Source organism: Melanotaenia boesemani, chromosome 6, assembly GCF_017639745.1.
Source record: "Melanotaenia boesemani isolate fMelBoe1 chromosome 6, fMelBoe1.pri, whole genome shotgun sequence".
Taxonomy (NCBI): domain Eukaryota; kingdom Metazoa; phylum Chordata; class Actinopteri; order Atheriniformes; family Melanotaeniidae; genus Melanotaenia; species Melanotaenia boesemani.
The window spans coordinates 27,226,782-27,249,872 of NC_055687.1; the positions used below are offsets into that span (position 1 = coordinate 27,226,782).

A 23,091-nucleotide genomic window follows, 5' to 3' on the forward strand; every position below is an offset into this window, starting at 1 on the left:
GAGCTTGTTTATAATTTACCAGTAGCAGAGCCTCCTTGTCATTCTGCAGGATAGATGAGGTTGCAGTATGTTAAATTTAGTTCTTATGTATCACTAGTCCCTAAAAATTATTTGAACAAAAATAAGTTGAATTCAGTGAACATGCATAACTAGATGGCAGTGTTAATGTTTTGTTTCAAAGTTCTTTCTAAATATTTAAATTTCTTTATGCCAAAGTCCCTGAGATGACTTTTTCTTGTGAAATGGTGCTACATTAATAATAGCTAAATAGAATAGTACAGATGGATTGCATGACTTGATTATGTATCACAATGACATCATGACAACATTGCCAGTAAATACATCTCTTTTAAGGGAAGTCATAAGCAAATTAATTAGATTATCATCATTCCACACACTAGCCTCTTGAGTGATATATTATTGATCCATGCAAAATTACTAATGTATGCCAGACAAAAAATTATTTCAAACATATAAACATAGCATGAAAAGTAAGAAAATTTGTGTTTAGCGGATACTTTCTTTGTTGTAACAAATTCTTCTTGGCAATAAATCTTATTCAGTTGAAAAGCTTATTTTGCTTCCTTTTTGAATTTTGTGAGGAAAATGCATTTGTTGGATTAGCAGCTGAGTTGAGTATGTGGGTTGCATCCATGAAAAACTTGCCAAATCTTCCCTGCCAGTGCTAAACATCCTTTTGTGCTCTTTTCATTTTATTGGACTGGATGATTGAAGTCTGAAGAAACAAGACATACTGTCAATTCAACAACTTATCCCATTTGTCGCAAGTCAGTTGTGTTGGTCATTGTGGTACAAACAGTATGCCCAAGCTGATCTCACAAGTGTTTAATGGAGTTGAGGTCAGGACTGTGGATATATGGAATTGCCACTGGTTGCAGAATCTCATCTGGGTATGTCTCTGCATAGAAATTGCCTCCAATGAACACAAGCCTTGTTTTTCCAGTGAGGGAGATACTGTCCCGCACCATCACACTGCCTCCACCAAAATTTGTTACTGATGGGTGCAGCAATCAGAACAGCATTCGCCATGTTTTCTTTACATTTTGACCTTACAATCCCAACTGTCATAAACATAGTTTGAACTAATCATTGAATATACTGTAATGTTCCTCCACATGTCCAGTTTCCAGAGCACTTGTCTGACGACGAAGGGCAGTCATGGAAGTCAACAGCAGAATAAGCTGTCAGAAGACAAGCTGGTAGAAGCAGAGAAGGTTTGACATGTTTTTCATGGGCACAACGCACAATTCTGCTGCTCATCCCACAAAAGCGTTTCTTTATCAATGTGGCATTATTTAAAAAGGAAGTAGACTTTCCAGCAGTATGAGATTTATTGTCAAGAAGCGTTGTTACAACAAGGAAATAATCCACTAAACACAAATTTAATTTCCTTAAGATTTCTAGTGTATTGTGGAATGTGCACAAAAGCTGTATGTGAGACATTTAAGCTACCCAGGCACGTGTGGAGGCTCAGATGGTTTTGGATTCTCATTTTGTTTGAAACAAGAAAAAATATCAGGATAACTGGTTGTTATGATGTGAGCAAAACCAGTTATTTCTGCTCTAATGCCTTCCAGCTTTAGGCAAGCTGCATTCAACATGTGTCACAAAGCCTGAGTGTACAATTATATCTACATATCAAAGCATACGTATATAATTATCTGCACAGCTGGTTGAAGTAAAGCATCTTGTGCTTTTAATGTACTGAAGCATTTTTTATGTGCATACAGGCAACTATCAGGAAGTTAGATCCTTGTATTCCTGTGAGATTGTTTCCAGCTATAATATGGCTCATCTAAATGTTTTCAATTATGTCTCCACCAGGAGCCTCATCTACTCTTTAGGAACTCAAATGCTTTTCTATGATGTGCTCTGTGGTATTGAGCTGCATTGTCTCTGCAAATGCTATCTCCGCTTAGGTTAAATCTTACTTATGAGCTTATTTCTCATATGGAATGTCTCCATTGTGTCTATTTTTTAATTTCTCATGATTGTCAAGTACTATGATAATATTTTACTACATCATATTAGTGGCAAAGCGTCAAATTGTATTCCAAACTATAGGTAGAAAACATGGTGGCAAATTTATCATGAAATGTGTTTTTAGTTTGAATGTTCCAAATAAGCCAGATGTGAAACTGATGGCATCATTTCCCATGCAGCATAAAAACAAATTTTAATAGGCATCCAGTCATAACTGTGTGAGTTATGAGAGCACAAACAGAAAGTAGAAACAAAGTCTTCTTTCACAAGCTTGATTTTATCTTCAGGCATTCCGCTTAGCCAGCTAAGCTGTGATGATGATCTGAAGAGAAAATGATAGAAAAGGAGGATATTGCTCAGTTTTGGCCTCAAGTTAGTGTTTAATGCAAGCTCAGACCCATCTCTGCTGCAGATACACATCTCATCAATGGGATTAAGAGCACTTGAGCTCATTTGCATACCATTAAATTAAACAAGACTTCTGGCATCTGAAAGGCCCCGAGTGCTTGAAACTCTACAGCAGTGACGTGACATTTTACGGCTTGTTTTATCACAAAGTACCTTATTGCTACTATACGTTGGATCTTATGTATTCTTTTAACTATACAGTTCTGAGTGGAAGCAGTCTTAGTGTAGCCATCAAAAGGGGTTTTATTTTAGCGTGTCACCAGATAAGTCATCCAGAGTGGGCACCAGTCCAGATTTACACACTGCAGATCTTTTTGCTTTATACGTTTTGCCCAGTTTGGTGTCTGTGTGTGTTTTAGCTGCAGCGCTTTCTCCGGTTGAGTTGGCAGCTCTTATGCACCATGGGATCATCCCGGATAGATGCTGTTATTTATGCAGCATGTCTAAACCAATCAGCCTGACACAGAATTATGTAAACACTGCAGTTTCTGGGCATAAAATGAAGTTCACACAAGGAGGAAGCAGAAGGTATTACTTCGTTTGAATTTTCCTCTGTAGGTGCAGACCAAAAAAAAAAAAGCACAATAAGAGACAGTCGGTTTGTATCAAACATTTTATTTGACTTTGATTTTTTTTTTTTTTTTTATTTGATTTTTTTTCCCAAATGTTTTTAGAAAATTCACTTACAAAATTGTGATTTTCTTCCACCATCTTTTCATTTTAATCTATAAAATTAGGTCTGCAGGTGTAGAAGAGGGTGAAGGAAACGGACAGATTTATTCCAGAGACTATCCTGTCTGATAAATACTGTGTGAGAATTACATATATTACTATAGCTGTGACAAACACAGAGAGGGGTCTTTTGGAACCTTGCATGTATAACATTACAAGGCATTATTTTCAGGATGAGCCTACAGACTTTGAAAACATTCCTAGGACAGGAGGCAGGAATGTTAGTTTCAGATGTGTGGTGGCAAATCTTAGGAGGATTCCAGTGTTAAAAATAATTATGTAAGTGGATGATGTTGGAAGAAAATAAATTACAGAACAGCTAGGAGATGAAAAAAGGGTCATATTTCTTGCACAAGGCAGATGAAGAAAAAAAAATGTTAAGTGTATTTCCTCTGAAGGCACATCAATTTAAAACCCCTGCCCTCTGAAATATTAACACAAGAGAAAAGAGAAAATGTCATCTTAAATATTGCACCAAGTTCATTTCTGAAAGTTTACGACTATATTAAATTGTCCTGACAGCATTGTGTTGAGTACGCTAGGATTGTTTACTTGCTTTTGAGCCCATAATGGACTCACCAAAGTGAAAATCCTCATGCAGCATCTGTGTCTGCGGCGGGCTCAGGCTCTCACATATAAACCCTTCTTGAGTAGAAAGAAAATACTTAGAGAAACAAGTAAAAACAGGAATGCATGGCATTCCCTATTGCAAATGGAAGAAAAAAAATCATATGTATTTATAAAACAAAACCACAATGCTCCATTGGCACATACTGGGGTCTGCAAATGAGCTGACCAAATCAATCACTTCTTTCATTGTTTAGATGAAGCTAGCAAAGGGTGTGTCAGGGGAGGTGTGTGGGTTGGCTTTACAGAGAAATGTTGTTTGCTTTACTTGATGAGCAGTTTGCCTAACAGATGAGGGATTTCTTCTGTGCCATTTTTAAGTAACATGATATGACTCAGCAAGATAAAAACTGTTAAAACTACATTAATAATGGAACCAAATAATTAGAAGTCAGTTAGCCTATTAATCCAGCAACATAACGACCCAATTTCATGTTGAAGTGACATTTGGCAGTCATACACAAATACAACAAGATTGAGATATGTTCCTGAGATTAGACGGACAAATATAAACTACTTTCTCTAGTGGGGCCCATTCTCATGGTCCATTGTCAGTCTGATGTTGAGTCAGCATTTTAAATCTGCTATTATGCTACTGAAAACTTTTAATTAAAGGAATTGAAGCTGAAGAAATACCACAAATTGGAATATTCATTTAAGTATATCCCCCTAAAATTGAAAAGCTCTTTCCAGAATTTCTCATCAGTATTAATTAGAATATCCTATGAGTCTGGGCATATTTATTTAGAAGTAGCGATTACACAACAGTCGGCTTAAAATGAATCATATCAACTAACAGTCAAGCTCACACGTGTCAGAAACATGACAGATTTAGCGTCTGCCAAAGTTGTCCATTCAAAAATGAAATTAGGATTACAGACAACAGATATAAATAATCTCCAATCAACTCAGATCAAAACAGATCTATTCTGTGGATTTCACAGTGGTTTGCGTTGGCAAGCCCAGCCTTCTTTATCCAAACAAAACATGCAATCTTGTTTCAGTGTCATTGAAACAGGAGCCATGAACAGAATAAGTAAATCAGCTGAATTTCTGGGGACATCTATTTCCACATAACTAATGATTTTACCAGGATAACTTGTTCAGAATGGCACATACTGACAGTTATGTTTGACAACTTAAAAAACACTTAATCACAAAAAAAATTATTACAGTGATGGAGGAAATTAAAAAAAGAAAAAGAAAAAAAGCAGCAAGATCAAGGCGCTAAACTGCCACCATGTCTTTTACTCAGATTCCCAGATCCCAACGCCTTTAGAGAAACCTTGAGGCACTGTGAATGTCAGATCAATGATTATAAGCCAGTTCTGCAGCTGAGGACTTTTCACTCCTCTCTTAGCCCACCACACTATTAGATTTCATTAAGACAATACAGAAAGTAATGCTGGCCATTCATTCACTGTATAAAAAATAGCTAAACACAATCCAAAATAGTGTTATTCTCTTCATAATTAATAATATAGTCAGCAAAAAACTTTCAGGAACCTGTGCATAGTGTACAGAGCAAAACAGACTGTCCCTTTCAGCAGATTGTAGTTGGAGACAGTTTGTCACTGCTGAGACACCGTAGCAACAAGCAACGACTCCATGACCAAAGACGAGTAGTTTACAGTTTTCAGGTGTAGCTTTTAGGTAGTCATAGTGTATGTATGGGACTTCTGAACTCAGCTATCCCCAAGTACATGTGAAAGCTGGGTTTGAAAGGAGAAAGACAACATAAAAACTGACAGATGTGGTTTTCTCCACATTTGTTGTAGTTTATTCTCTTCCTCTCCCATGGGACCCGATCCAATTAGCCTCTCCACTAATGCATCTATGCAATGATCTGAAGTTCTCTCCCTGTCCGCCCCCTCGCTCTTTCCTTGATGTGTCCACTGAGCGGGGAGGCTCAGGAAGGTTATAGCCTCTCGATGTCTCTGTATTTCTTCCGCAATATGGACACTTGGTCTTTAAACAGGACTGGGTCCAACCTCATTTGAGAATGGACAAGCGGCATGGTGCCAAACCAGTTGGCAAACTTGTTCATACAGGTCTGACGTTGTGCAAAATGGTCCGGGTCAGCCCAGCGAGATGCTCTGGAGCTCTGAGGATAGAGGGGATGGGTAGAGGGGGGAGATAAAACGAACTAAGTTAGTCATGCATAATCAATTCTTGACCTTTCACTGTACTATGAAAGGTCAAGAATTGCTATGTTTTATTGTTTTTTTAAATAATCCTTAACTCAAGACCATATTTTTAGAAAAATTACAATTCAAATTTACAAATGACCAGTGTTGTGTTTTTTTCCCTGACAGCAAACAGCATCAGGGATTAGGTGGTATGATGTGTCTAAAAGCTATAAGCCTATGCAACAGACAATACAAGGAGTAATCCCTGAATGATCATGTGAAAATCCACACAAACCTCCCTAATGCTGTCTGTTTGAGCTTCAGCCATTAAATCAAAGCAAACTCCTACATGACAAATATCCTGCCTCACCTGTCCCATCATTGCTTCCTTGTATTGCTTCTTCTGGGTGACCTTGATGGGTGGTAGTTTAGTCACAGATGACACAAGAAAATTCATGAGTATGTCCTCGCAGTTAGACATCTGGTCAACCATCGTCTTCAGACTGGTTGGAAGGTAGGTGGTGTACAAGTAGTGGTAATATCTAAGGGAGAAGTGCAATAGAGTGAGAGGAGTGTTGATAAATAGAGTTGGTGTTGAACTAAATGGAATCAGAGAAGAGTGTCAGTACTTGTGATAAATGGCAGCCCCGGTCAGCACCATGGAGTAGTCGTTGGTCCATTTGGAAGTGTAGCCCCACCGCTCCTTGCTGCTGTCCCAGAAGTGGCTGCGGGCTGGGTAACCGACGATGCGGTCGGGAAAACTCTGCCACACTGTGAAGGCAAAGTCAACCTGGAACAATATCACAGAGACAAAAAAGAAAGATAAAGGTGAGGACAAGAAACTAGAAACACATTATTCTAAAGAACTGTTTTAAACAAATGCATAGGTAAATTCTAGTAAAAAAAATAAAAATCAAGCTCTCTTCATTAGAAATTACTGTGATAGGTTGACATGTTTTACTGGGAAACTGACCTCTGTGGTGGAGAGCACAGTGTCCTCATCCAGACTGAGCACAGCGTCAGTGGGGATGGTGTCGTAAGGTAGAAAGCGACTGCTTATCACCTGGTGTGATTTAAGAAAAAAAGATGTAACTGGGTACTGGGAGGAAGTTAACAGCTTCAGTATGCAGTTCAGCATCTATCAGTGTATGGACAGACATACACAAGAAGCAACATTCATTTCTTTGTACAGGTTTTGTTTCATCTTGCTGCATTCAAAGCAGCATTTACAAGCTGGTTTAACCAATGAGAGGTCAGGTGACAGATGAGCTTAAAACTAGACACAACAAGCAGCAGAGTGTTTCCCTCCTTGATTAAACATTGCAGCATCTGCTTTTTTCTTTTTTTTTTTTTTAAATACAAATTACTTAAAAACACCTCTGTGCATAACAAGTCTTCATGAGGGGATCTCCAATGTTTTCAGTTTTAGCCATGCATGCATACCACTTTACCACTCTGTCTAACAACAAGCTTATTAACCACACTGACATTAAAAAAAGAGCCTTCACATGAGAACTTAAGGGAAAAAAATATATATTATTGACTATATGGTATATATTTAAAAACATTTTGAAAGAATACTTAGCAGGCAGTGAACTTTTTGGACATTTCTTACCATCCTCTGCGTAACACTCATTTAAAGTAGGGCTGGGCAATATGAACCAAATGTAATATCTCCATATTTTTTACCTGAATCACGATATACGATATATATCTCGATATATAACCAAAGAGACAGCTCTAATTTACAGCCTTCAGTGCTAAAAACACTTTTAAGGATGAGCAGCACATGTGCATTAGAACAGCTGACTGAAATGAAAGTGCCTTTATATTAAATTAAATGCTCCTAAAACAAAATAAATAAAAAATACTTTTCAATGACCATAATAAAAATACAGCTGTGCAAAATGCAAAAGAAAAGATGCTTTTAACTCAAAACAAGCTATCTCGATATAAACGATATTCCCTCCTTTTATATTGCGTCTGACAAAGTCTCGATATATTTGAAAATCTCGATATATTGCCCAGCCCTAATTTAAAGGCAGGGTGTTGAATAATAAACAAGCAGGATTTCATCACATCAATTACTCCTAAAATAAGACCATGACAGTGATAGCTTAGCCATAACAGAATTTATGCCTGTGATTTTTTGCTCTGCTGCAATGAGTTCAGCTCTCTAAAACTGCTGAAGAAAAAACATTTTTTATTTCACAGTTTAGATTTTAAATGAAGGCTTTCAATGCAGAGTGCAAGGTGGTGGCAGTAATGTGCATAATGATAGAAGTTTATGGCTACAGTTTTTACCTTGCTTTCTCCTTCTATAACAATAATAGGGACTGACGTAGCAGGCCAGCGGTGCTTGGCAGGGAGAGGTTTGTCACAGTTCCACAGAACTATCACCTGCACAAAAAGAGACACATGTAAAGCTTTTTAACATCATCAGATTCAACTTCATATCCATGCATTTATGTAAAATATATATACAAAAAAAATGTCAGCTAGTTTTTGACAACTGTCGTGAGATTTACCAGAATTTACTTACATCACAGGGGTACACCATAAATTACCATAACATTCATACTGGTATATTTCTGCTGCTCAGATCCAACAAGCAAACTAAATTCACAATGTTAGTAAATAAGCAAAGGTTGTAATATTTGGTAAGCTAGATGAAAATCCCTGCTGTTTAAAAGAAAAAAAAACAAGCTTCCCCTCTGCACATATGTTACTGCCAACATTAATATTTTACAGTGTGAAAATCTTTTTTCATACAACAGAGTTCTGTGCAGTTGGATTGCCTGACAGCTGAGCTATGACATATTATTTTCATGCTTCTGCTGGTAATATTTTTCTATACAGGGTGCATTCATGTATTGTTAAAGTATCTGCAGAAAGATTTAGGTTGAATTGGCTGTGGTAAGAATATTTGAAAAGTATATAAACAGCCAATTTTCAACTCTTCAACATGAATTTGATACTGATGCTCAAAAGCAGTTTTAAGCAAAAAGTAGCAAATGTAATGAGATCAAACTGAGAAATGACAATGACATGGTGAAAAACAAACCCCTTTTCCACCCAAAGCGGGAGGAACAGTGGTTCAACATCTTGAAATACTTTGTGAGAAACTTTCAACACTTTCATAAGAGAAAAAAATTATTCCTGATTTGATAAATTAGCTCCACTGAGCTGCTCATATCTTGGGGTCATGTGTGTGTATCTGGTAACTTAATCAAAAGGACAGAACATGTGTTTTTAATTACCTGAGCACAGTACTGGGATTTTGCCACAGCAACAAGCAGCTTCATCACTGGCTGGGACTGAGAGACCAGTGGAGTGACCACATGTATGACTGCTGTAAACTTGGGATACGGTTTGATACCTGAGGGAAGAGGGGATTAAAAAAAACAAAGTGACTTCTGGAATATTTTTGTATGAATCTACCACCTAAGTTGAAGTTTATAGCCATGTTGGTCGAGATTTGTGTAAGGACTTTAGGTACACGCTTGGCCAACATTTAGATTGAATACAAACTTGCAGCTATGTTGGTAGACAATAATTCATACATCTTCAGCTCTGCATAATTTATTCTGTGACTAATGTTTCTGGGTGAGCATCCAAAACTAATATCACTAAAAATCTATCCAACAAAACAAGACATATGTTTTCAATCCTTTGATTCTGTTCAGGAGTTTTGGCCAAAATGTATTCTGTGGAGTCACAGCTTTGACAATTAATTTATAATGAATTCATCCTTGAAAATTATATGAAAATTTGAGTCAAATTCACAACATAAAAGCACAACACAAAGAAAACCAATAATATTAAATCATTTAAATGTGAAACTAAGAGCAATACTCTACTGAACTGTATTAAACTCTACAGCTAATCCTAGTATATAGAACTTCACTAATCCTAAACCTGCAGTTAGATGCTCTCCAAGTAGTTTATAACAAGAAAAAAAATGTAATCAGGAATTTGGGCACAACAGTCACATCTTTTTATAATTTCTGAACCAAAGTGAATTATGATAACTTTAATTCTGCAACACATCATTGGCAGCTGCTTCATTAACATACAGAGTGGCTGAACAAGTCTAATTACAGTTATAAAGGAAAAAAAAAAGAGAGAAATGAGATGCTAGTTCCATCCCCCAAACCCAAACAAGCCAAATATCTGGTCAGTTAACCAAGCACAAACACAACACGGTAGGTCTAACTGGTGTGTTTCTCAGTGACAAATCACAAATTAATAAACACATATTGAACAATCTGTCAAGGCTTTACATTTTAGTTCACCAGCTGTTTGGTTGTAAATGAAAATCTGTCTAACAAACTTTAAGTGCATCATTAAAGTGACTGACCCAGCTTAGCGTAGTAGAAGGGGAAGTCTCCCAGGTGTGTAGAGTACTGAGGCAGGGTAAAAACACCACCAGGAAGACTGTTCCACATGAGGCTACTCCTTGAAGTGTGCAGCAGAACCCGGTCCTGGATAATCTGCATCAACAAGAGAAAAGACTTCAGCCAAATTTTCCAATCATTCAATAAAACTCTTGAACATTTCTTAAACGATTATCATATTACTTAAAACAATTAACATGCCAATCCATCATGTTGTTTGGAAATGGTGCGCAGACAAAGATTGTCTGACAATTCTCAAAATAACAAGAGAAATCATAAGTCGCTTCAAATAAATAAAGATTCTGTTGAATACAAATGACTGCCCTATTTTCCTTGGCTGTCACATCTTTATTTCCTTTTATAATTACTAAGAGGACAGACTATTTTTGGTTGTGCTGTATACTTTTCTGCCTTTAGACTGTCAGTTCAAGAAAGTGATAATGTATTCCCCTTAAATATTCTACATGTATGAAAATGATTGAATTTGGATTTAAAGATATGGAAATAAACAAATAAGCTATGTCAGACCTTATACATTTCTTCATTTACTCTTGGTTTAGATGGTAGGCATGACCATGAAAAGGAACAAGCCTCTTTGGAGTGTTATTTGAAGACAACACAAGCAGTTTTTAAGTTTTACGAACCCCTACAGGCTGCTTGTGTGGACATTAATAATTTATACCAAATAGTTCGATCAAATATTAAATAACAATCGTATTTCTTTCAGACCCTTATCATTTAGTCTCTGTTTGGGATATTCTGTAAGCCTGGATGTGAGAATGGCGTCAGTTCCCTTTTTTTTTTTTTTTAACATAAATTGGGCTTGCACCTGTTGTTCGGTCCATAATCCTCTTTCAAATTCCCAGGTCAAGTTTATTTAGCCAATTAAATGGTATATCAGTGAGCTTTGCACGCCCACAGCATAAGCAGCTCCCTCTCCACCAAAGCTCGAAGGACACTCTTACATAGTGAGATGATATCTTAATAAAATATTAAGCATTCTGAGAGACCATGGTGTAGCTGCAGACTGAAGCAAACCCTGTCTATTTCTTGCAAGACATTGTGGTTTTACAATGAGTCTTGAGGTTTATCTTCACCTTGTTTGGAGTAAAATTTGTGGAGTCCCTTGATAATGGAGCTCACTACTAGAGTGCATTTAAAGCAAAAACACAAGTGACTTTCTGTTGTACTACGGTATTTGCAAAAACAGGTTAAGGGACTGATAGTGTAAGCAATTTGAAGATCAGCTGCTTCAGGCTGCAACCTCATCCTGCTGACAGAGAAAATTCCAGCTCTGCATCTTCCTATGTGCTTGGGACAAAAAACAAAACAAAACAAAAAACAAACAAACAAAAAAAATCATAAGATGGTATCTAATGGCTGGATTATAGGGGGATACACAAGTGTTTAAGAACATTACATCATAAATTAAAGTGTAGTATAACAAGCCTGCATTACTCACAGGCCCACAGCCACCACTGTACAACAAAACATATCCTTTTAATCTACTCAGAGAAGTTTTCTTACATCTACAGCAATGTCAATACAAAGTCTGTAACCAAGGTGAAATGAAAACCAGATCAAATAAAACAAACAAAAAGAACATCTTATAATGTTACAGTTATACCATTATAAGATGGTATGGGCAGGTACAGTGGGAGAGAGAAAACAAGCAAGCGTATATCGATGTAATGTGTATACTGCGCTATGTCAAAGATTAAAATTTGTATCAGTCTTATCTAAAGAAATGAGTAAAATAATCATGTCATTTTAAAATTTTCATTCTTCTGTATTAAGTATTTGTTAGTCACAAATTATTGCATAATAGTGCCATGTCATTCATCCGAATCACTTGGAAACAGATGAGTTAAAGACAATATCAGAATTTCTGCACTTCATTACAGCTCCTTGTCATAAACAAACTGGTAAACATTTTCTTGGACAACAGACACTGTACAAAAGGAAAGAGTTATTCATTTTCTATATTTATATAATGTTTGTTCCATTTCAGGATTGCAGGGAAGCTGGAGTGTATCCCAGCAAACGAAACAGTTTGTGAGTAAAATGAGGAAACATTGCACACTGATCATTTGTATATCCTTTTAGAGATACAGATGTATATATTTGTGTACCTCCAGTGTGGTCAGTACTATCTTTTCCACAGAGTTGAAGTAAGCCTCCCACAGGAACTGAGTCTGCTGCCTCAGGGACAGAATCTTATCCTGGTGGACGGAACGTACCGTTGAAGGGATCTGGGATAGAGGTAAGACATGTTAAGCCACTTTTCTTGCCAAAACAGAATGACACAAAAAAAGTGAGCCTTTGATGTCATTTATAGTGAATTATTTAGCTTATGGTAGCTTTAAAAGACAGGAATCCAAATTCACATGCTGGCACTTAGAAATGAAAAAGTGTCCTTAAATGCACTTTGTAGCAATGCTGACGTCAAGAGACCCGCACATCAATAATTACTAAGCGCTGGGTGACAAAAATACAGCTTGTAGTAAGAAGAACATCTGAAAACTGCTGTTATGTTACAAACCTTTTAAAGGAAGTTATATAAGGTAAATCAATAAAAATACAGAAGAAAAAGTAGTTACAAGATTACAATGAGTATAGGCAAGACAGGAATTCAAAGGGTTGACCAAATAGCCTGTAAGAGGGGAGAGCATGTACAAAACAGAACAAGCAATGTAATGACAGTTTGTTTCAATGTTGAGCAAACACAGCACATCTGTGTAAATTAGCTTCATTTATGTTACAGGTTTCTACCTGTAATAGCAGCCTTTCATCCCCAATCACAGCTGCTGTATTCCAGTCGATGATTTCTGAGAAGGGAAGCTCCCAGCCATTACTTAGCATCACTGGTACACAAGCTGCCTGCATGAGTAAAACGAGATATAAACACAAACATAGTTGCTTAATAACAAGGTGAGCTTTTTAAAAAGGGAACCTTTGATAATCCAGACAATAAAATAAATATAAACATAAAGAGGGGAAAATGTTCAAAAATAACCTACGTAAACATTTTTTCCATTAACTGCAGAACCACTGATGACTAACAATCAGAGACAACTCATAGTGGCAGATATTAAATAAAACCCTGTTTAAAAGAGCTTAATAATTATGTAGTGAAGAGTGTATCTGAATTTGTGTGCCTATGCATGTCCTTACAAATCCATTCAGCCATTTGCGCGTGTGTGTTGATATGGATTGAAACACACAAGCACCCTCTTGCCAGCAGTGACCGGCTCTATAATCTTTTAAGCAGGATACCATTCACTGATTGGTCACAGCACATACATACGCATACATTCAGGCACAAACGGTCCTGCATCAGTAGGCTGCAGAGCTCATCTAATCTCCACGGTGTCATTAGCAAAGGTAGCAATCTGCTCAAAGGCTGCCAAGCTTTACCTGCTTATCTGCTCTCACAGAGCAATCCACTTGTGACTCCTGCAGTCCAATCCTCTCCTTACTCAGCGTTTTACACACAGACGCAAAGAACACACAGTCGTTAATAAATCTGGATTTGATGAAATTCCTACATTTTCTTTGTATTTGTGTGTAAAACTGAATCTCAGGATGACTTCACAGCCTTCTGCTTGACATGACAAGCATCACACAACCTCACCCATCAGTGTTCTTTGTCATGCAAATCAGAATACTCTTTCTAAACATCACATCTCCAATCTGAGATATGTTTTTCTTCCTGTCTGCCTATCTAAAATCTCACATCAATCATTAAATCACACTCCAGCGTTCCCAAATTCATCAATGTCCGTCTCAGCTCATCAACTATGAGTGTTAGCTCAGACACTCGTATCTCCAGGTCAGTCTGACTATACAACCCAGCTCATCTGCAGCTGAACTGTTTCTCTTCATCAGTCCACTGTTTGTCCCCCAGCGGTGCAGCTTATTTTCCCATTAAACGGAGAGCAGAGACTGTCCATCTCCTTCTCTGAACTCCAGTCATCATTCTAAAAAGACCCTCACACCTCACTGCTGATTGAACCAGGGCTACTGCCTACAGGCGCTTCACACATATGTAATTCATAGGGGAAGCAGAAGTTTGATTGCTTCTGACTTTTTATGACAATATTTTGTCCTTTTCAGCCTGATGTTAACTGTCATTGTCTTTGCACTATTTAAATCAGTCCCATTAGAATGCACAAGTGAGTTATTTATTTACCAAATGTCTATAAGTACACTGGACCATTTTAAAGAAGATTTAGGCTATATTTACAACCAGCAGTTCTTTAAAAAAAACCACATTCATTCAAAATGAAAAAGCCCTAATGTCTGAAACCATTAAGATTAAACCATTACAAATACTTCATAAAAATACAAAAAGTGAAGTCGATTGATGTCAAGACCAAAATTTAAGTGTTTCCAACACTTAAAAACTGACTGGTAGTTGGTTAACAGGTCAAATACCACATTCATAGTAATTATAACCAGCAGGTGTGTTGAAAGAATCCTCGTTTATTATATTATCACTAGCCTTTTTTCTCAGAGGAATGTCATTAATCACTGGAACAGTCTCCTTCAATGGCCTGTTGTTTCTTTCTTCAAAGACTGGTACAAGGAACAATTACAGTTATACAGAAAACATGTGATCCTTGTGTTAGTACAGCCTCTCAACTGAACCACTGATAAGATAGGAATTAAATTACTAAAACACACTTTTGTTGTATGGGAATGACTTATTTGAGATGTACTCGAGCCCTTTAGCTTTTATTTCCATGTTGAAACAACTGACATTTGAAGGAGCCCTGTTCTGTTCTCACAGTGAAAAGCAGAGAAGGGTAGAGGTTTAGGTTATGATGTAATTACCAAAGTGAAACTACTTGGTGAAACTCTACATTAAACGAAGGTAATCTTTAATTATACCTGTGTGTAAATCCAGAGGGACTTTTACAAAAGACTTTTCATCCCTGTGAAGCTACAGTCAGCATACAGATCATAAATGATGCAATAAGTGTCATAACATCTGCACCATCCTGAATCAGAGGCATACGCTGAAAAATTCATTCAAGGAACAGCGAGTGCAGACTGTGTACGTTGCCACTCACAAACATTATTTTGCTGCTGAAAATAGTGGAAGCATCCTCACATCCACTACACCGCACAATGAAGAAACAACAACAACAAAAAAGAGTGTGAGAGACTTCTTAAAAAAACAAAAAAAAAAACTATAACATTGAAAATTCTCTGCAATAAATAAAGTACTTTTTATTTCATTATTAAGCACATTTGGCACAACAGAAATGTACACATACAAAGCAACGATTCACTCAAACACACAAGGAGATGAGAAGATTTCAGTTGGTGGGTGAAGAAACTTAAGTTGATGGAAATAGCACAGCCAGAATAGAACAGAAGAAGACATCTAGAGAGACATGATGGCAGGAGGAGCAGGGAGAACACCGACTCAGAGTTAGCTGAAGAAACACTGGCTGCACATCAACACAAAGACTGTCAGTGGGCGAGAGATCCACCGGGACAAACTCAGTGCTTCACTTTTCAATTTTAAAGCCACTGATTAATGACATTTCACAGAGTTTCCTGGATTTACAGGATTTTTTTTACATTAATTTCTTCAACTGCCAAATTGATGCAAGTACTTTAGAAACCTAAAGGTAAGGCCCTTTTAGCCAAACCAATTAATGTGGGTTGACCTTTGAGGTTTGGATTTATTTTGAGTCTGAATGATTAAATTTCTTGTAAAATAAATCCAAATGACCATATATGCAGCAGATAATGTTACATATCAGCTGCATGTTAGAATTACAGTAGCAGCGCTGTCTTGTAGTAATTAGCAACACTTCATTTCATTTGCACTGACCTGCAAAGCCTCTAAGAAACGAAAAGAGCCCAGCCGTCGACCTCGTGGCACCAGACAGAAAGTGGAGTTGTACAGCATCTCCCTGTAATCATACCTGCAGAATGACAGAGGTAAGAAGAACTTAAAGAAATGACGACATATTTTGTACATGGAAGCATTAACATTAGTAAAAATGTATTTATGCGCTGACTGAGAAGTCACTGGGTCATCAAACAGACTCCATCCAGTCTTAACTTCCATACAGCTCAGGTAAAGAATCAGCAGGTAATCTTGTGTTGAAAACAAGGCAGGGAAGCCTGACATGTGGCTCTTCAAGTATAAGTAGCTGAGATTTTCCAAATGACTGCTCTCAGTGTGGTTCAACAAACCAAAAACTGCTTGTCATTGCAATTTAATTTTTTTTTTCTATAAAGCACTACTTTGTTCAGCATCAAAATAACAACAGCACATAGTTTGTTGTAGAGCTTAAATTGCCCTATTTATGACCAGAGCATGCAAAAATGCTAAAGTAATGCAGTACATCGAATAGAAAAAGATAGTCTGGAGCCCCAGAGGCACAAAGGAGTATGACATAAATGATCAAGAGCAAAGTTTAACCACCTTTCACGATGATCAAATATATATCTGGACAATCCCTCTTTAGACTTACCCATGCCATTTACAATTAACAGCCCCCATGGGGACTTTGGATCAGATTAACAACAACTAAAAGCAATAAAACACTAAGCTGATTATGGTGAAAAGAATATTTATCATAAACAGTATATAAAACATTATAATGCAGACTTAATGGAGCATTACAGATGTTGTTCTGATCTGCGATTTGAAAGATGGAGTTGATTCATCAGTTTGACTCCATCTCAGGCAAAGTAGGCCATCATTAAGTGTGACAACCCAATCATCAAACCAAAGCCACATAAATAACACTTTGCTCACCTATAAAAATACAAGCTGAAGTCCAAATCTGGGGCCAGGCAGGGTGTAAAACCCAAATCAATCATATTTCATGTCAATGCAAACTCAGAAGACCAGATGTTGCTTCCCCCTGCATTCTTTTGCACTCCCCCAGATGGTTGCCCGTGGGGAGAACTCCCATAATATATATCAGTCTAGATGTTGATGATAAAAGTTCATCATCATCCTCGACTTAAACCAGACACTGCTTTGGTGTGTATATCAGTTATTTTTTCCCTTCTTATTTTAAGTGTAATACATTTAGTTGTTGGGAGATGTGTCTGTGTAAAAGAGAAAAAACAGAAACTCATCACTGACATTTACACTATCTGGCATTTTATAGCCACGTCAGATGCCAGCAATTAACTCTGCATGATATGAGATAAATCCTGCATTGTCCCCCATTTTCAGCACTCCAACGCCCAGATGGTTGCTGGTGAGCACATCACTCTGTTTATACCAGGGTGGTCATCAGAGGGTAATCACAAAGTCAAAGTAATAAGCTTACGCTAGTCTTTTGTGCCACTTCCTGATCATCCCATTTAGAAAGCTAGAATCCTGATTGACTAATATAGAAAATTGTTTTTTAAAAGCACTAGTATTACAGAAACAACAATGACATTAGTTTAATAGAGTTTAATTTACTCTTATAATGTAAAATAGTGCTGCACTGGCATGTGTCAAAAAATACAAATTATTTAGATTATAGTGAAGTTTATGTCTTTAAAAAATGCAATTATTCAGATACAAAATGTACAAAAAAAGTGTAGCCTGTTGTGGAGATGCATGAAATGCTTTAGCCTGAAAGAATGTTTGTGGTGAACACAGCCGCATCCACTGAGGATTAAACCTCAGCCAACTGCTCATTCAGAGCAACCACACTGTTGACATTTCCTGACCATCCTGTTGTTCTCGGTCACAAATGGCCATCTTTTATACATGGTAGCTCTTTTATATGACAGCTTTGTGTGTGCATGCTTGTGAGTGACAGATTATTGTGGAGGCAAGAAAAAAAGAGCATGTCTTCCGTGGATTTGATAGGAGTAATCAAAGAGCTTCAGCTTTTCAGTGCTATGAAGAGACTGTTTTGACATCTGTGTTGACTGGAAATAACTCAAAGTGGTGAGTATAAGGTATAAGTCTGCAACTTGAGCTGCACATTCAGGAAAAAAAATGCTTGTCAATAAGCGAAGCACTGAAGATAACTGCTCAAACAACAAGTGTTATACCCAAGTAACTTTTAAAATAACTTCACCACATCGGGTGGTAAAACAACCCAAACTGTTGCCTATTTATAGTTAATAAATTAAACTGATCATTAAAATAAAAATATGACCAAGATCTCATAAACAAGTGCTTTATCTACAAGCAGATAGATGAATTACCTATGCTAATGCAGCATTGTTACTCTCAGATCTTAAAACAGCCTGAATGTTTTATGACCGACCTGTGCTGAATATAATGCAATCTGCAGTAAAGAGGTAGATTAAGCTGCTGGGACTGTATATAAATCTTTTCACTGATTGATTTAATCAAATGTAATTCATATAGCAAATAAAAAAACATACAGAAAGAGAAAGAATAACAAGAAGTGAGCTAGGTCAGGAAAGAAGATCCCCCAGTCTCTTAGCAACAAGAATGGATTGTGTGAAAGGAAAATGTGTGGCTCACTGAAATACTGAAAGAGACACGGAGAACCGGGCAAAATGTTTGTTTTATAATATTTGCAGAATACCAAAATTCACATTGTAACAGCTGAAAGAGAGGATGAAATTAAAATGGAGGTGTTATCTCATGTCTCCAACTCTGTTAAAAAGATGGCTGTAGTCCACAATCTGAAAGCTGAACTAAACATGCCTTCAAACTGCTCCAGTCCTGCAGCTCCCCCTCTACACTCGCTCGCTCTCCAGCTGACTGAAGTGGGTTAAATGTCTGAAATTAATTGTTGTGTTTACAGTAATGTGACAACATTTTATAGCTTATATTCAGTCTTTTTTGTTATTATCAGTCCCCTGACCTTCACCATCAACACATCATTTTCATTAAACAATGAAGAAATGGCTTCAGCTGCATTCATAAAAAAAATAAATCTTAACGTTACTAATTTCTAGAGGTTGTGGATGTTTTCATTTGTGCTGTAAAACCTAATTGCTGTGAAACAATCAGAGATTAACCTTTTACAGTTTAAAATCCCTCCTTTCTTATCATAAGAGCTTTCTCTCCACATGTAATCTCAAGCTTGAGAAATCACTGTTTTAGTGCTGTTTACAGACAGTAACATCTATCACTGCAACACAATTTAAAGGTAAAGACGTTTTATGAACTATTGTGAATATCAAATTGTGGTAACTAAAATGAAAAGGCTGAAATAAAACACTGGAAATGCTTAGCTTGTTGATTTGACTGTCTGTTATGGATGGATATTGATTACAATTTCAGGAATAAAGGAACAAGTGATTACACTTGGGGTGTGATCTGGATCACCACCTGGATCCAGGAAAATTTTTAAAGGATTCTTTACTATGGGGTTTGTAGGGATAATTTTGCCATTAGAGCTTCAAACTAGGGCTGCAACGATTAGTCGACAATGAATTTAGCCAACAACTATTGCCGGCAAAAAAAACAAACAAAAAAAACTATAGAGTGAGACATCGTCTTCTAATCCTATCTCTGCTGAGAGTTGCACAATGCACATACGCAAAGACGGGGAAAAAATACAGAGTGAGACATAGTCTTCTTTTTTTTTTATCTCTGCTGAGAGTTGCACATGTGCAATAAAGTCCGCCAGGGGAAAAACATGGTGGCGGACAAGGGAGCAAAAAGCCGGCAAAGAACGTCAAAAGTCTGGGATAACTTCACGTTAAACTTACAAAATAAATTAAATACATGTGAGATTTATAAAACGGACCTTGTGTACCACGGAAGTGCATCTGCAATGCTCGAACATTTAAAGAGGAGGCACGTCGGACTTACATAACAACCTCATGCAAGATTTCAAAGCTGAAAGTGAAATAAGATCCATTTATAATAATCATGAGATACATAATCCAATTGGTTGACTAGTCGTTTTAATAGTCGATGACTAATCGACCATCAGAATAGTCATTAGTTGCAGCCCTACTTCAAACTAAAAAAAAAACAAACTGCTCACAATCATTGGCAAAAAATAAATAAATAAATAAATTTTCTTGGTGGAGGTCAGCACTCTTGACTTGTAAAAAAATGTTTAAGGATGCAATGCCTATCCCGAATATACTTACGAAGAGTAGTTCCTTCCTAACATGGCTGTTTTTGGGAATTAAAATTTTCTCCCTGAATCAAAACGGAAGGTCAGCAGGAAAGGAGAGCCTATAAGATCGTGGTACCTGGAAAAGAGTTCTGTGGTCAAAATGTAGTTTATGATGCTCACCTGCCTGGCAAAATAGGTTCTCTAAGGTTCCTGTAAGTTTTACCAAAATGCCCAGAAATGTTTAAACTGAAAAACAATTTTCATGATTTGGGCTCTGAACCCACCACATTGGGTTCAAAATGAAACAACTGAGGTGTAACTGAAGTGCAGACCTTTAGGTTTAATTCAACATTTTTATACAAAGCCTCCTCATTTCAGGAGCCAAAAAAAAGGACAATTACCATTACTATAAATAACATGATTACTTTTAATACTTCCTTTGCAGAATATAACTGCCTGAAATCTCAAACATCACACTGGGTTTCTTCCTTTGTCCAAACCTAATGCAGCTGTTTTCATTTGGTGCTTGTTTGTGGGTCTTTCTACACTAAGTATTGTCTTAAGCAACTAAAATTCATGATCATTTGGGTTGAGAGCTAATGTCTGACTTAGAAATAGCTAAAATATTCCACTTATTTGTCTTAAAAACTCCTGGGTTGCTTTTGCAATATAGTTTAGGTCATTGTTAATCTGTATTGTGCTCTATCCAATCAACTTTGCTGTATTTGGCTGAACCTGAGCAGAAAGTAAACTCCTACAACTTCAGACTTCATCTGGCTGCTTCTGTCTGCTGTCACATCATCAATAAACACCAATGACTCAGAGCCATTGGAAGCCATGCATGCTTTCATCATCTATGAGCCATTTCATTTCTTCTCCATACTTTCTTCTTCCCATCATTCTTCACTTGGGTGTATGGACATTCAGACCTTTTTGAGCTCTCAAGCTTACCAGTGTCCTCCCCTTCTCTCAACGCACAGAACGGTTATTTTAAGTCATTCTTTATGTTTTAACCATCTCTGATGGATTTATTCTGGGGTTTTTTCAGCTGAGGGATGATCTTTTCACATTGACTGAGAGCTCCTTTGACTGCATGATGTGGATTCACTGCTTCCAAATGTAAATGCTAGACCTGGAATTACCTCCAGACCTTTTACCGGCTTGATTGATAATGGATTGATGAGGGAATGTCTCAAGAAATAGCTTTAGAGTTAACTGTTAATTACTTTTGGTCCCCTAAAAAAAGAGGCTGTTAGTTCCTAAACCTTTCCTCCAATTTGGATGTGAAGACCCTCTAATTAAAGCTGATAGTCTGAACTTTAAGCCAACATTGATTAGAAAACAGCATCTTGAATATATTTCGGTAAACTGCTAAATTAACAAAGTCAATGTCCAAATAAATGGACATGAGTGTATGTATCCATGTGTTTTAGGGCTGCAACGATTAGTCGACGTTGTCGACAATAGTCGACAACAAAAATAGTCGACAATGAATTTAGCCGTGGACCATTGTCGGCAAAAAAAAAAAAAAAACAAACAAAAAAAAAATACCGAGTGAGACATCGTCTTCTAATCCTATGGCTGCTGAGAGTTGCACAATGCACATGCGCAGAGAGGGAAAATAAATACAGTGTGAGACATTGTCTTCTTTTTTTATCTCTGCTTAGAGTTGCACATGTGCAGTGAAGTCCGCCAGGGGAAAAATATGGTGGCGGACTAGGAAAGAAAACGGTGGCGAAGAACGTTAAAAGTCTGGGATAACTTCACGTTAAACTTACAAAATAAATTAAATACATGTGAGATTTGTAAAGCGGACCTTGTGTACCACGGAAGTACGTCTGCAATGCTCGAACATTTAAAGAGGAGGCACGTCGGACTTAACAACCTTATGCAAAATTTCAAAGTTGAAAGTGAAATAAGATCCATTTATAATAATCATGAGATACATAATCCGTTTGGTTGACTAGTCGTTTTAATAGTTGGTGACTAATCGACCATCAGAATAGTCATTAGTTGCAGCTCTAATGTGTTTTTGTATTTTCTTTTTCTCTCTACTGGGGCCTCTTGGCCATGTCATGTTTGTAAATGAGAATTGGTTCTTAAACATTTTACCTGAAAAAATAAAGGCAAACTAAAAATAAAATAAATAAATCAGCTGTAGCATTCTAGTAAAGTCTTTTTATTAGAAGTTGTTAGCTTTAGTTTCCTTCATGAGGGGTTAATGTTAATTGAAATGCGTGAATTTTTTTCTCTTTGAGTCTCACAGTTGAGCCACATTGATATGCAGTTAACTGTTGCCAGAGCAAGGATTTCAAGCCAGAGGAATTTCAGTTTAAAAGGCATGAAGTCAATGCGAGAGTCAATGGATGAGAAAGACAAAGGAGGAAAAACAGCAGCTGACAACTCAACTGAATCTAAGTGCTGGGCAGACAGAGATGACCAGGATAAGAATGTTTTACACACACACACACACACACAAAAACAGCCTTAATTAAGCTTTAATAAAGAGCTTTAATAAAAGCTGCCGTGTCAGTTTGTACTCGATGTTCGCCATATAGACATTTTATATATCCCAAGTAAAAATTTTCGGGATACATTTAGTATATCCGCTATATCGCTCAGCTCTAGGGCAGGTATTAGAAAAAGGTGTCTGTAGAGCAGGCAGTCTATCAGAAATAAATAAAAAAAGATCCCAGAAGAATGTGGAAACATTAAAAATTATTAGTTTTATTAAGCTTGCAGGAAAATGGTGTCAATCCAATC

The 23,091-nt window shown here is 37.1% G+C and overlaps 1 protein-coding gene across 1 annotated transcript in view; it reads right to left on the minus strand.

Moving 5' to 3' along the window:
• Nucleotides 1–3,035: 3,035 nt before the first annotated feature.
• The window catches only part of LOC121641862 (exostosin-1b-like), a 35,149-nt gene continuing 15,093 nt past the window's right edge, over nt 3,036–23,091 (minus strand). The window contains exons 2-11 of the mRNA XM_041988204.1: nt 16,146–16,239; nt 13,070–13,177; nt 12,430–12,549; nt 10,261–10,393; nt 9,161–9,279; nt 8,205–8,300; nt 6,874–6,963; nt 6,530–6,690; nt 6,271–6,442; nt 3,036–5,875 (exon numbers count right to left, since the gene is read on the minus strand). Of these exons, the coding sequence (XP_041844138.1) occupies nt 5,690–5,875; nt 6,271–6,442; nt 6,530–6,690; nt 6,874–6,963; nt 8,205–8,300; nt 9,161–9,279; nt 10,261–10,393; nt 12,430–12,549; nt 13,070–13,177; nt 16,146–16,239 (1,279 nt within the window). The 3' untranslated portion in view covers nt 3,036–5,689. The remainder of the gene's footprint in view (nt 5,876–6,270; nt 6,443–6,529; nt 6,691–6,873; nt 6,964–8,204; nt 8,301–9,160; nt 9,280–10,260; nt 10,394–12,429; nt 12,550–13,069; nt 13,178–16,145; nt 16,240–23,091) is intronic.